Genomic DNA, 13,411 nt, shown 5'->3' on the forward strand with positions numbered 1-13,411 from the left:
TGCTACTGGAAAATTGACATTAGTAAAGAACAGTAATCTCTGTGTGGGCTGTAATGTCATGCTACTTGGCCGTGAAAGCTAAAGCCTGCGTCAGTTCGCAGTGAGTTGTGTTGCTAGCTTGTTCGGTTTGCACGACACCCATGTGCAGCTAGGTGTAATTCAATGCTTTAGTGAGTTTAGTCCAGTGGTTTTCAACCTTTTTCATGCCAAGGACCCCTAAATTGATATACATTTGGCTGCGGACTCCCATTTGAAAATGTTTTGTGCCAGGGACCCCAAGAAGCAAAGATTTTAGCTAAAAATGTTCGCTTTAAAAATATATATATTCAAAGATGTATACACATTTTCAAGATTTTTCAAAAATAGCATATCTACAAGCTCATAGCGCTATGAGCTTGTAGATCTGCTATTTTTGAATAGCCAAAGCTAAGTGGTTAAAATGATTGTGATGCTATGTTAACTATTTTCGCTAGGGACCCCCTGGTATACCGCCCCTAAGGACCACTGGTTGAGAACCACTGTTTTAGTCAACTACATGCGTATATGGAGAGAAAGTGTGTAAACCGGATGCTAAAAGTGAAAAACAGCTGCCCACTTTCATCAACCTCTTCAAGAAGTGGCAGTGTCTGGAGGTAAATTAATGAATATTATAATCTAAAAATCTAACACCTAATCTGAAAGTCTAATACCTTGATCTTTAAACTTTTGAGGAGAGCAGACAAATTCTTGACTCAACAAATCCCTCTCTCAACCCGAGAGAGAGAGGGAGGAGAGGAGAGCGGTGGAAACAAGAGGAGGGAGCGGAGGAAGAGGAGTGGAACCGTATAGGAGAGAGGGAGGAAGAGGAGGAGGATGAGGAGCGGAACCGTTATTAAGAACCAATAACAAATAACTTATAAATAATGAACAAGCAAGGTTTTTGTTTTTGTTTTCATCTTTTCATATCAATATATAGACAATATATAATATATATATTTTATAATTAACTAAAACAACTGATTAACCACATAACCCTGTAATATACTTTGTTCTAACAATGGCGGCATGCAAAAACAGCGAAACAGTCGATCTACAAGCTCACAACATGGGCGATGCGCTGGCTGCAAGCTTGTACAACCGCTGCTCTCACTTAGCGCTCACTTTTAAAATAATCGTTATCGAGGCAAAAAGTTTCAAATGCTGGTGATATTGATTTGAAGTCATATCACCCAGCCTTAAGCAGGAGCAAAGTGGGGAGGAGGAGGAGCATGGGGGATGAAGAGAGGAGGGGAGCAGGGGGAGGAACAAAGGTTGTTAATCATGGTTGTGTAGGAAATTGATGTCAGCATGGGAGAGATCATCCTTTTAAATGAACGATGGGATACACACCGGCTTCACCTCTCTATTCTCTCTCACTCTAACGTCTCCTCCTTCGTGTTGCACACCCCTCCCTCTCTCTACCAACCCCCCTCCCTCTCTCTCTAATCAAACTTTTAGTGTGCTGCTACAGATATAGAGACGCAGATCGGGCCGGGGACAGTCTATCTATGTACAGTACGCAGTGACTGTGACTGTGTGTGTGTGTGTGTGTGTGTGTGTGTGTGTGTGCGTGTGTGTGTGTGTGTGTGTGTGTGTGTGTGTGTGTGTGTGTGTGTGTGTGTGTGTGTGTGTGTGTGTGTGTGTGTGTGTGTGTGTGTGTGTGTGTGTGTGTGTGTCTGTCTTCCGAGTCAATGGTCACCTTTTAGCACTTTAGGTCTTGAGGGACAGGCTGTGAAATGCCTGTACTTAAGTCACACACACACACACACACACACACACACACACACACACACACACACACACGCACACGCGCACACACACACGCACACGCACACGCACACGCACACGCACACGCGCACGCACGTCAGATAATCTGCCAGTGAGTTTCTTTGAAAGAAACATGAAATAAAAAAGATTAAAAGATCTTAAAGGCATCAAATGGCGGCTATAAAAAGTGACAGATTGAGCAAAAGATACACAGTGTGTCCTACATATAGTAGACACGCTGATAGTCGACCGATTGATTGATTCAAGAGCCAGTCCAATGAAAATCATGTTTTTCCAAATGGTGGTATTTGTGGTTGGCGTGGCTGTATGTGGAGATGGGCAATTAACCCATATTTAGAACCAACAACCGACTCATAACTGTATTGGAGAATCAATGAATTCTCCTGATCAGTCAGTCCGTCCGTTGGTCTGTTGTTAATCCATTATGACCTGAGGCCGATTCCACAAAATGTCTTCTAAATCCTAACAGTTTCTTTTGAAAAAAAAAATGTTTTCTACATCAGTGGTTCGCAAACCTTTTCATGTCAAGGACCCCCAAAATGATATGTATTTGGCCGCGGACCCCCATCTCAAAATATGTTGTTCAAGGGGCCCCCCCAGTAGCAAAGATTTGAGTTACAAATGTTCGCTTAAAAATATATGTATGCATAGATTTGCACACATTTTCACGATTTTTCAAAAAATAGCAGACAAGCTCGTAGTAGCATGGCAATTGGTGCTATGACCTTGTAGATCTGCTATTTTGAATAGCCAAAGAAATCTAAAAATGACATAGATGCGTTCCCGGTCTTAATGGCTTAATCACTCAGTGGGTTAGCGTAGAAGGATTAGCGTGGCTAACAACTCTGGAATGAATCCAGAATGTGGGAAGATGCTTTGATCCTGTCAGCATATTAAACAGATATTGAAGGGGCTTTGGTGATGGGGTCCTATGCTGCTTATTCCCCGTTGTAAACTTAACGAACCATGTGTCTGACACAAATTGACAAAAAAATATATAATTATGCAAGAGAACAACAAAAAAACATTTTCTTATTGATTGGCAGTAGAGGGGAACTGTCCATTCAATAAGAGAAGGACCCATCAAACACCTGCTCTGTGGCAGGCTGCTGAATAATGCTAAATGGTCAATTGTGTAACTTTCAATATATGTATACGTGTATGTACGTTTATATTTGGTTTTATTTTGGTTTAATTTTACCTATGAATTTGTATTGACTGTTGTTGTTTATCGCTGTTAACACTACTGGCATTGTAAAGCACTTTGAAGCGCTGTTTTCGAAAAGCGCTTCATATATAGAGTTTATTATCATTATTATAAATGAATGGAGCCTAAGCAGACCTAATGGATACAGTGGCTTTAGCCAGACAGACTACACAAATATAGGCCTCCCGTATTCATTTTGAGTGCCAGGTCTATCTCCAACAGATATCTGTTCAAATATTAAATTACTTGAAAGCAAAGGGTGACACAATTATAAGTGTAATCTTCACCAACATTATAAGTAATGGAGCTCACACGTTCAAAATATCCACTGTTGTTTTCCATTATCTTAAACATTGAGCAGAAGTATACAGTCCGACTACGGACAACAAAGACAATTGCAGTTTCTACCAATTCCGGACTGGCAGAAGCAACATTATTCATTTAGACATTAAGTTATTTCTTGGGGTGAATGAAGATGAGTGACCCAAGTTGATCAAAGATCAAAGAAAACACGCCTCTCGATCAGTTGATTAATTAAAAAAGTAATCGATAGAATAATCGTTGATTAGCACATCACAATTGATTGATATCTCACCTACAGAAACACTGGGGGATCTCTCCCAGACCGTACAGTGGGAACAGGAAGGGCGTGTTACCATAGCGACCCAGGCACCGCAGGAAGTGACGCGTGGACGACAAGCCCTCCTCCGTGGGCGTGTCTTCCTTCACCATGGCGATGGAATGAAGCAGGAAGTGCTGCAGGTTGTCCGTCAGCTTCTGGGTGCGGAGGTACTCCGCGAACGGACGCTCGGCGAACGCTGTTGAGCAAGGCATCGGCAAACGGTTGCATTTATGTAGCACAGTTGTTCTCAAACCGTTTCATGTGAAGGACCCCCAAATTGATATGTATTGGGCTGCGGACCTCCATCTGAAAACGTTTTGTGCTAGGGAGCCCCCAGAAGAGAAGATGTTTTTTTTTTATTCTGAGATTTTCAAAAATAGCAGATGTACAAGCTTGCAGTGCGGCACAAAGTAATGCGCTGTGAGCTTGTAGATCTGCTATTTTTGAAAAGCCAACATATAACTGGATAAAGTGGTTAAAATGAAATAAAAAGTGAAAATGTGTGCAAATCTGTGATCTTTTTATAACATTTTAACTCAAATCTTTGCTTTTGGGGGTCTCTGGAACAAAATATTGACATGAAAAAAGGTTGAGAAGCACTGATATTATAGCAACATATGTTTTTTTTTCAAAACATTTTCATGTCAAGGACCCCCAAATTAATATGACCCCCACTTAGAGAACACCCTTCTTTAGAGACCCGCCCGCTATAGCAAGGCTGAGAACAAGAGGCAATAGTTTGATGGAGTACCTTGGTATTCCTGTGGCTGGTCCTGGTAGTCCAGACAGAAGGTGAGGAACTTCATCAGCATCCTCTTCTCTACCACACTCAGCTGCTTACTGCCAAACACATCAGCTCTGCTGCACGGAACCTAGACACACACACACACACACACACACACACACACACACAATCAGTTCTAATACATGGAACCTAGACAGATTGAGCAGCTCTGCTACATGGAACCTACAGTGGAAGGACAGACAGACAGATTTTTACAGCTCATTTTGATTGATTATTTTTGTAGATTTATTTTAGTCATCGCAAATGTTTTAGTTTTAGTCTAGGTTTAGTCTACTAAATCTACAGTTGATTTGGTACTAACATTTATTTTATCAGGCTGTGATGGCGTGATGCGTCGCTATGTGACGCATTGTGAGCTATTTTACTTTTACTTGTAACAGAGTATTTCTATATTGCAGTATTGATACTTTTGCTCAAGTAAAAAATGTGAGTACCACTGCAGACAGACAGACAGACAGACAGACAGACAGAATGTATCAGCTGGTGGTTGAAGGGACGTGTGGATGGAGAGATGGAGGTGTGAATGTAGAGAGAGAGAGAGAGAGAGAGAGAGAAGAGGAGGCAGAGGGCTGAGGGAGAGAGGTCAGCCATCGGCCATCCATCTGTGTGTGTGTGTGTGTGTGTGTGTGTGTGTGTGTGTGTGTGTGTGTGTGTGTGTGTGTGTGTGTGTGTGTGTGTGTGTGTGTGTGTGTGTGTGTGTGTGTGTGTGTGTGTGTGTGTGTGTGTGTGTGTGTGTGTGTGTGTGTGTGTGTGATGAACAAAGCCCTCTAGACACACACACAGGCTGATGATTAGACAGAAAGGCGCACACATACACAGACACACAGATTGTTTGATAGAAACACACACCAACACACAAACAAATATACCAAATTCTGACCAAGGGATGAATATGATTTTTATGTTCATTTAAAATGTTTTATCCTGTAATCAAAGTTACAGAAAGGTTCCAAACCTTAATACTTAAGGGCTATCCAAACCTAAAAGAAGTGGAAGTCAGAGAGTCAACACCACGACTATAACTATGACAGTGGCAAACAATATCGTTCGGATCACTTTCAGAGCGATTTGATGAAACACTGACAGCGAGTGAATCATATCATGATATCAGTGAATCATATCATTCAAGACAATCATTTCGTTGATGTTGGCCTTTTGTTGTAAATGAATGTCCTACTTTGTCATACTACAGTGTCACACAAAGTAGCATCTGATTGATTGAATACTTTATTAACAGCTTGCAAAGACAAGCACAGGGAAATACAGTTCAATACAAGATCTGTTAACACATTCCCTACCATTGACAGATATCTCTGTCATTTTTTTTTGTTTTAAGACCCTCCCCCTCCCCCCAGACAGCCTTTGATTACACATCGTGGCTTCTGTGGGTCTCAGTGGATCGGCAAAATAAGGTAAATAACGCTGGCAGCAGTGGATGAATTAATTAACTCTGCCATTGAACTGGCAGAGAATGTGTTGAGAGGATTTTAAACCCAAGAAAGCACTATGGCTTGTTTCCATTGGGGTACTTTGTACTCAATTCATCAAAAATCTACAAGCCAAAGAATATGAAATACATTTTCCAAACTTTCCCCGTGAGTAAAAGAACCTTTGGGGGCGGTCCTACCTGTTCCACTCGGCCATCCCGATAGGTCAGAATCCTGGTGAGGTTCTTGAACTCCGCGTAGCGGCTGACGTTTGATTTAATGAGCAGGTCAACCAATGGGCCACGAGAATACATCAACTGGCGGGAAAAAAAGGACAGAAGAAGGAAAAGCAGAGGTGAAAACCACCATCTATGTGATTAACTTTACAGACTCATCACACCATTTAAAGCATTATTTGGTTCTCAAAGTGGGGTCCGGGTACCCCCAGGGGTCCTTGGGGGTAACAGCTAAATGTGTTAATATAGCATCACAATAATGTTAACCACTTTAACCTTTTATACTTTGGCTATTCAAAATAGCAGATATACAAGCTCATAGTGCGGCACAGAGTGCCGAGCTATGAGCTTGTAGATCTGTTTTTTTTTTTATCTTACAAAAATATGTAAATCTTTAAGCAAAGGAAAGATTTGAGATAAAAATGTTCGCTTAAAAAATATATACATAAAGATTTGCACACATTTTCACGATTTAAAAAATATATAGCAGATCTACAAGCTCATAGCGCGGCTTGTATATCTGCTATTCCTGAATAGCCAACTAAATCTAAAAATGACACACAGATGCGTTCCCAGTCTTAATGGGTTAAAGAATGACTACTAGAGACAAATCTAACTACTAGAGACAAATCTAAATATAATACAGCAGAACACAACACAGCACAACTTTTAGAATAGAATAGAAACCTTTGACACCAGGTCGATATTGAATCGTCGTCCTTCCTTCAGTAGCCGAGCATAGGTGATCTTCTTCCTGACTGGCTCTGGTTGGCTCTCAGAAGGAGAGGGGAGGGACTGGCTCCCCTTAGGCCCCTCCTGCTCCGTCTCCACAACCTACGTGATTAGTCAGTATTAAGTCTTCCATCTAAACATCATTCAAATATTCTGAATTTTCATCTAAAATGTTGTTGCATTTATTAATCCTTCTGACTTTACATCACTACCATAATTATACATTAATACATTGGTTATTAAATTCATCCATCCTGTGTTTCACCTGTTCTGGTGTTTCTGTGGTCTGATCTTCTGGTGTTTCTGTGGTCTGTTCTTCTGGTGTTTCTGTGGTTTGTTTCTCTGGTGTTTCTGATGGTTCTTGGGCGTTCCCAGTTCCTGCGTCTGTTATAGGAGATCAAAAATAAAACAAGACTTTTAGAATTCTCATCAGAATGTGAGGAATCTCAGTTATTTGGGGAGTTTTATGAAGGAAGACCAGGGGATCCTGAGTCTGTGAGTTCATAGACTCCAGTTCATGATATTTGATATTTTTTAAATGTTTTGAAAGTATAAGTGGTTTAATACATTGGGTGCCTGCATTTTTTAATAACAGAATACAGTGGGTGCCAGCAATCCCACCATTGACTGCGCTTTGCTGTTTAAAGCTGTAGACTCCACGACGAGCAAATCCACGTAAAAAAAAGCATGCATTCATGGAGCGCGATGACCCTGGCTACAAGCTCAAAGCGTTTTGAGCTTGTAGATTTGCTATCTTTGCTACTTTGGTGTGACATAGAATGGCGAAGTACAGCATTCATTTACGAAAAAAGTTAGAATATGGAGATACGAGGTGTCTGCCAAACAAAATGATGCAATGTGGCCCTCTGGAGTGAGTGTTGAAACATAGTGGCCCTCTCCATCATCAACGTTGCATCACCCCTGATGTATTGGAACACAGGCACTTTTTCCCCCATTTTCAGAAAAGTAACAGTTTTGGACATACAAGGTTTCCACCCGAAAGCGACGATATACAGTATTGCTAGTCTCGCGTAGCCAGACCCCACAGAAAATGAAAAACAGCGACCTCTGCTTTTCTGATATTCTGTGGAGTCTGGCAGGAGTATAATGTTAGACTAGAGCGCAGGGAAACACCGGTTTCATGTCTGCCTATAGCGCATCACTTCCGGTTGGTGCGACCATGTTTTCATTCCCACTAACAATATTTCTACACGGAACACTAACACCACTTCTCCCAGAGAACATGGATGGTTTTGGTTATAAGCCCACTTGTTTCTATGATGAAAGAGTAATTTAAAATGTGAATATCTTTCCGTGGTTTTGTCCGCTCCGAGGACTCTATTGTTAAATTAGTTTCGGCTAGTTTCGAGGGGGGGAGGGTGGATCATGGTGGATGGACACGTGAATCCCGCCCACTACATTTGATTGGGTAAAGCGCGGCCCACTTCCTGATCTGAAGGCACGCCCACTTGTATCCAATGCGCACTGGTTAGGACGAACCGCTCCGACAGATTCCACCGCAGGTCGGAATCTGTTCTTGAGAGATTACAGTATTGCTGACCCCCTCAGATCACGTCTGGGATTCAAACCTGTGGTCTCTGTGGTGCAGCCATCGTCGCCACCTCCTCCTCCTCCCGATTCTTCTTCTGTGGTGTTCGAAGCACCGGGAGTCTTAGTGGCTTCCTCTTCTTCTGCCTCCTCTTCCTCACTGTGGAGACAAGCAGGGACACAAAGATTAATCGAATAATCAATCTAAGGCTAGGGGTCTTCAACCGGGGGTCTGGGACCCCTGGGGGTCCTCAGAGTTACTACAGGGGGGCCGCCAAATCTTGTTTTGTTTTTACATTAACCACTAGCATCCCATTTCTGAGAACTTTAGTAAAAAATAGCAGATCTACAAGCTCACAACGTCTCGTGCTGCGAGACGTTGTGAGCTTGTAGATCTGCTATTTTTGGCAAAGAGGTATAGGTGTAGAGGGAAGAAAAGAGCAGACCAAGTACAAAAAAAAGTTTAATCTGCAACACAATTTAATACGATATAGAGGGGGTCCCAGCTTCATCTCTCTCTCAGCTACGGGGTCCTTGGCTGAAAAACGTTGAAGACCCCTGATCTAAGGAAAATGTATCCAATTACATTTTGTGTTTCTTTGTACTGCAGCTTTTAGCCCTAGACGCCAAGACAAATTTCTCCTATGGGTGACAATTAAAAGTGAACCTTGAAACTTGAACATTTCAGTATCAAATAAGTCATATATATAAATTGTTAAAATATTGTATATAACTGTAACTCTAGCAGTATGACGTGCTTGTTCTGTTTTTCTGTGTGTGTGTGTGTGTGTGTGTGTGTGTGTGTGTGTGTGTGTGTGTGTGTGTGTGTGTGTGTGTGTGTGTGTGTGTTACCTGGCGTAACAGAACACCTGGAGGTTGCTAATAGCAGAGTCTGTAGATGACAGACATATGGTTTCCTCTCCTTCCTCCAGCAAGCTGGACCAATCATGGACCGTCTCCTCTATGTGACCCGCCTACCAGTGCACATGGTGCGCAGACACACACACACACACACACACACACACACACACACACACACACACACACACACACACACACACACACACACACACACACACACACACACACACACACACACACACACACACACACACACACGTTATCATTACCAAACAGAAAATGTCCACGTAGTAAGAGCAGCATAAAATGCCTAACTTTAAAAGGGAGTGAATTGTGCCAACAATCTGCACTCTACTTATAAAGTAAAATAAAATGAATAAATTGAGGAGAGGAGAGGAGAGGAAACTCACGTTGTTGTACTCTTGGATCCAGGTCAGGAGGCTGTTGAAAGTAAAGCTAGCCCAGTGCCCTGCATAGTAACTCCTCCTACAACACACAATACAGAATTACATCAGTGTCAATATTATGTTGTTGTGAGCTATAGGTACATCTTCTAGTTTTTAAACGGTTTAATAAACCACTAATAATAACATTGTCATTCTGACCTGTCCAGATGGAGCACTCGCTGTCCAACTCTGGAACATGCTGCTGCCACGATGGACTCAGCTAGACCTGAAACACACACACACACACACACACACACACACACACACACACACACACACAGGTTTGACATTATGCACAATAGTCAGTTGATGTGTTCGTCGACAAAATGAAACCTGAACCTGCTCTTAACTGACAGACGTCAGGGGACAGCAAGTCACTCCATGTTTGATTAATATCAGATGGATACTACTAGTCACGTGACCCAACCACTAGGGCTGTCACGATTACAAATTTAAGTTGATGATCACACTAAAAATAATTGAGATTAACGATTTAATAGTGGTTTTGGCGTTGAACAATGGAAAATACCTTTCTGTTTGCCTCCCAATCAAAAAATGCACAGGGCAGATTATGACAAATATTTATCAATTGTTTAAGCAATCCTTGCCGCTACTCTCCCTCTGCCAGCCTAGGAAGAGCCTAGAGCCGAGCTCATGCCTCCTTCAATGCATGAGAGCTAACAAGCATTCTTATCACCTGACAGGGGGAGTTTCCCCGGTAGGACGTAGCGTGTAGAAGGAACACGTTATTCCAACCAGTTCCTTTCCCCTCCATCAGGCGCCCCGGCTGACCAGGGGGAGGCAGTATAGAGACCAGGATTACTGCATGTTTTTGTGAGGGTACCTACCCTAGGAGACACGGGGAGAACATGCAAACTCCGCACTCTGCGGGAATCGAACCCAGGAATCTAGCTGTGAGGCGACATTGCTACCGACTGCGCCACCGTGCCCCCTAGAACATTGGATCATTCATATGATCCAATGTTTAATTCCTAAAACACAATTAACACAGTTAATCGCAATTATTTGTGTGACAATTAATCGTCAAATTAAATTTGTAATGGTGACAGCTCTAGTTGCCCTGCCCTATAGCCTTGAGGCACACACCACACTTATGCACATAAACACACACATGAGAAACAACACAACTGATACAGCCAGAAACACATCCCTGTTATGTGTGAGAGGAGAGGAGACAGGGGAGAGAGAGAGAGAGAGAGAGAGAGAGAGAGAGAGAGAGAGAGAGAGAGAGAGAGAGAGAGAGAGCGAGAGAGAGAGAGAGAGAGACAGAATAAAGAGATATCTGGTGAGAGGCAGAGGGCAGAGAGACAAAGGACAGGAGAGGATGATTGAAAGGCAGAGAGAGAGTGAGAGAGAGTGAGAGAGAGAGAGAACAACTCCATTATGGCTCCGCTTTCTGTCCCATCCTGTCCTCCCTCCATCCATCCATCCTTCTTTCAGTGACCTCGCTCCCCAAGGTTCCATCACACACACACACACACACACACACACACACACACACACACACACACACACACACACACACACACACACACACACACACACACACACACACACACACACACACACACACACACACACACACACACACACACACACAAACGGACACACGCCCGCGCGCATACACACGTTTCGCACATAGACTCTTCCATCTTGCAAGAGTGCACACGCTCATCTAAATTACACATCATCACAACACACACACACACACACACACACACACACACACGCACGCGCACGCACGCACGCACACATACATACACACACATTCTATCAGCTGAAGACAATGGAAAAGTGATTTATTTCTTGGAAAGCTGAGCTAGTGATATAAAGTATTTCACACACACACACACAAACACACACACACACACACACACACACACACACACACACACACACACACACACACACACACACACACACACACACACACACACACACACACACACACACACAGTTGTACCCGTATACAAGAAAAACATTTTTTTTTTCTCATGAAGCACATGTGCTACAGCTAACTAAAACACAGACTGCAGGACCAGGAAACACATTAAGGAGCAGCCTATATATTTATCATCTTTAGAACCATTCAGTTTGTATTTTAATGTGTGGACAGGTAAAGACAATACCACCGACATACCACTAAAGAAGAATCACAAATACTAGGCTAGCATGTACAAAGCAAACTGGGGCTGGTGGACAAAATCAAATGTCACGATACTTTTGACCAAATACCTAAGTTGATATCAATATTGTGTGCTGAATCAGATATATAATAATATTGTATTTTTGGCCATAATATACATTTTCCTTTTACAAACATTTTTTTTTAAATAGCCAAAGTAGCAGATCTACTAAAAGCTCACAGCGGCGTGAGCTTGTAGATTTTCAGTCAAAATGATTCGAAATAATGTTTAAAAGGATCCCTGGTTAATAAGCCAAATATGCCTAATACATTATAATTACCCTCTATAACTAAAATACAATGTCATTTGTCCATGTGTGGTCTAGCCCTATGGAATTTATGGAATGCATGTGAAAATAAAAAATAACTTAACACTTCCTATGGTTAATATGAGCATCAAATCAATATTTTAAATATGTTTTTTTTGCACATGCGTTCCATAAATTCCATAGGGCTAGACCACACATGGACAAATGACATCATCAACTTGCGACGGACATTGCCCCTATTGAGTGAAAGATTAACTGTTTCTAATTTAACAGTTTAGTTATAGAGGACAATTATAATGTATCAAGGCATATTTGACTTATTAGCGAGGGATCCGTTAAACCAATTTCAAAGTATAAAATAAGGCGTATAAGTGATTAAAAGACAAACGCATTACCAAGACAATACGATATCCAAAGAAAGAGAGGATATCTCGTCTCATAGGCTATCGTCTCATATCACGACGATAGCGATAAAATGTTGATATACCGCCGCAAGCCAGCCCTATACAGTACAAACAGAAACGGCAGCAGTGTAAATAAAGATGCTATAGAGACGTGTCACACCGCCGTATAGACAATGGATGGATGTGTGCTGGACACACAGAGAGAGAGGAGGCCAGACTGTTGATGATGACCACGCAGAAGGAGACAGAGAGAGGGGGGAACGTCTCACCATGGATCCTATGAACTCATAAATCTCTCTCTGCTTTGATAGAACATTCTGTCACACTTTGCCATCTCTCTCTCTCTCTCTCTCTCTCTCTCTCTCTCTCTCTCTCTGTCCGTCGCCTGTCTTTCTCTCTCTATTTGCTGCTGGCTAGCAGTCCCTATAAATAAATAGTCTAATGTGACTTTTTCAAGATGGAGAAAGCGAGGGTGAGTGAAAGGGAGAGAGAATGAACACACACCACACTACTCACACACACTACATTGCCCTACAATCATCTCTCTCTCCCTCCCTCCCTCCCTCCCTCCCTCCGCCTCTCTCTCTCTCCCTCTAACCACACCTATTCAGTTACTCCTCCTCATCCGTCTGTTGGCTGGCGTCCAGCGTTTACATAAACAATGACATGCCTCTGTACTGGTGAATCCATTTTAAATCAATACACATTCTTGGCATCATTTACATTTACACTCTCTGCGCTAAATTAACACCCAGCATTTCACTGTGCAGGCAATAATGTTAGTTAAAGGGCATGCTGATATTACAGATCTGTTCTTTTTTGTCTTTAAGAAAGGTAAGGTA

At 42.2% G+C, this 13,411-nt stretch overlaps 1 protein-coding gene across 2 annotated transcripts in view; it reads right to left on the minus strand.

The window, feature by feature from the left end:
- Window positions 1-13,411, minus strand: part of LOC311056854 (rab proteins geranylgeranyltransferase component A 1-like) — a 41,419-nt gene that overhangs the window by 22,827 nt on the left and 5,181 nt on the right. For both annotated transcript variants that reach the window (XM_084073693.1, XM_084073692.1), the window contains exons 2-10: window positions 9,850-9,916; window positions 9,655-9,730; window positions 9,236-9,357; window positions 8,425-8,543; window positions 7,101-7,219; window positions 6,791-6,937; window positions 6,068-6,184; window positions 4,387-4,507; window positions 3,609-3,831 (exon numbers count right to left, since the gene is read on the minus strand). In XM_084073693.1, the coding sequence (XP_083929819.1) occupies window positions 3,609-3,831; window positions 4,387-4,507; window positions 6,068-6,184; window positions 6,791-6,937; window positions 7,101-7,219; window positions 8,425-8,543; window positions 9,236-9,357; window positions 9,655-9,730; window positions 9,850-9,916 (1,111 nt within the window). The remainder of the gene's footprint in view (window positions 1-3,608; window positions 3,832-4,386; window positions 4,508-6,067; window positions 6,185-6,790; window positions 6,938-7,100; window positions 7,220-8,424; window positions 8,544-9,235; window positions 9,358-9,654; window positions 9,731-9,849; window positions 9,917-13,411) is intronic.

Source organism: Gymnoscopelus microlampas, assembly GCF_963454915.1.
Source record: "Gymnoscopelus microlampas genome assembly, chromosome: 12".
NCBI classification, from domain to species: domain Eukaryota; kingdom Metazoa; phylum Chordata; class Actinopteri; order Myctophiformes; family Myctophidae; genus Gymnoscopelus; species Gymnoscopelus microlampas.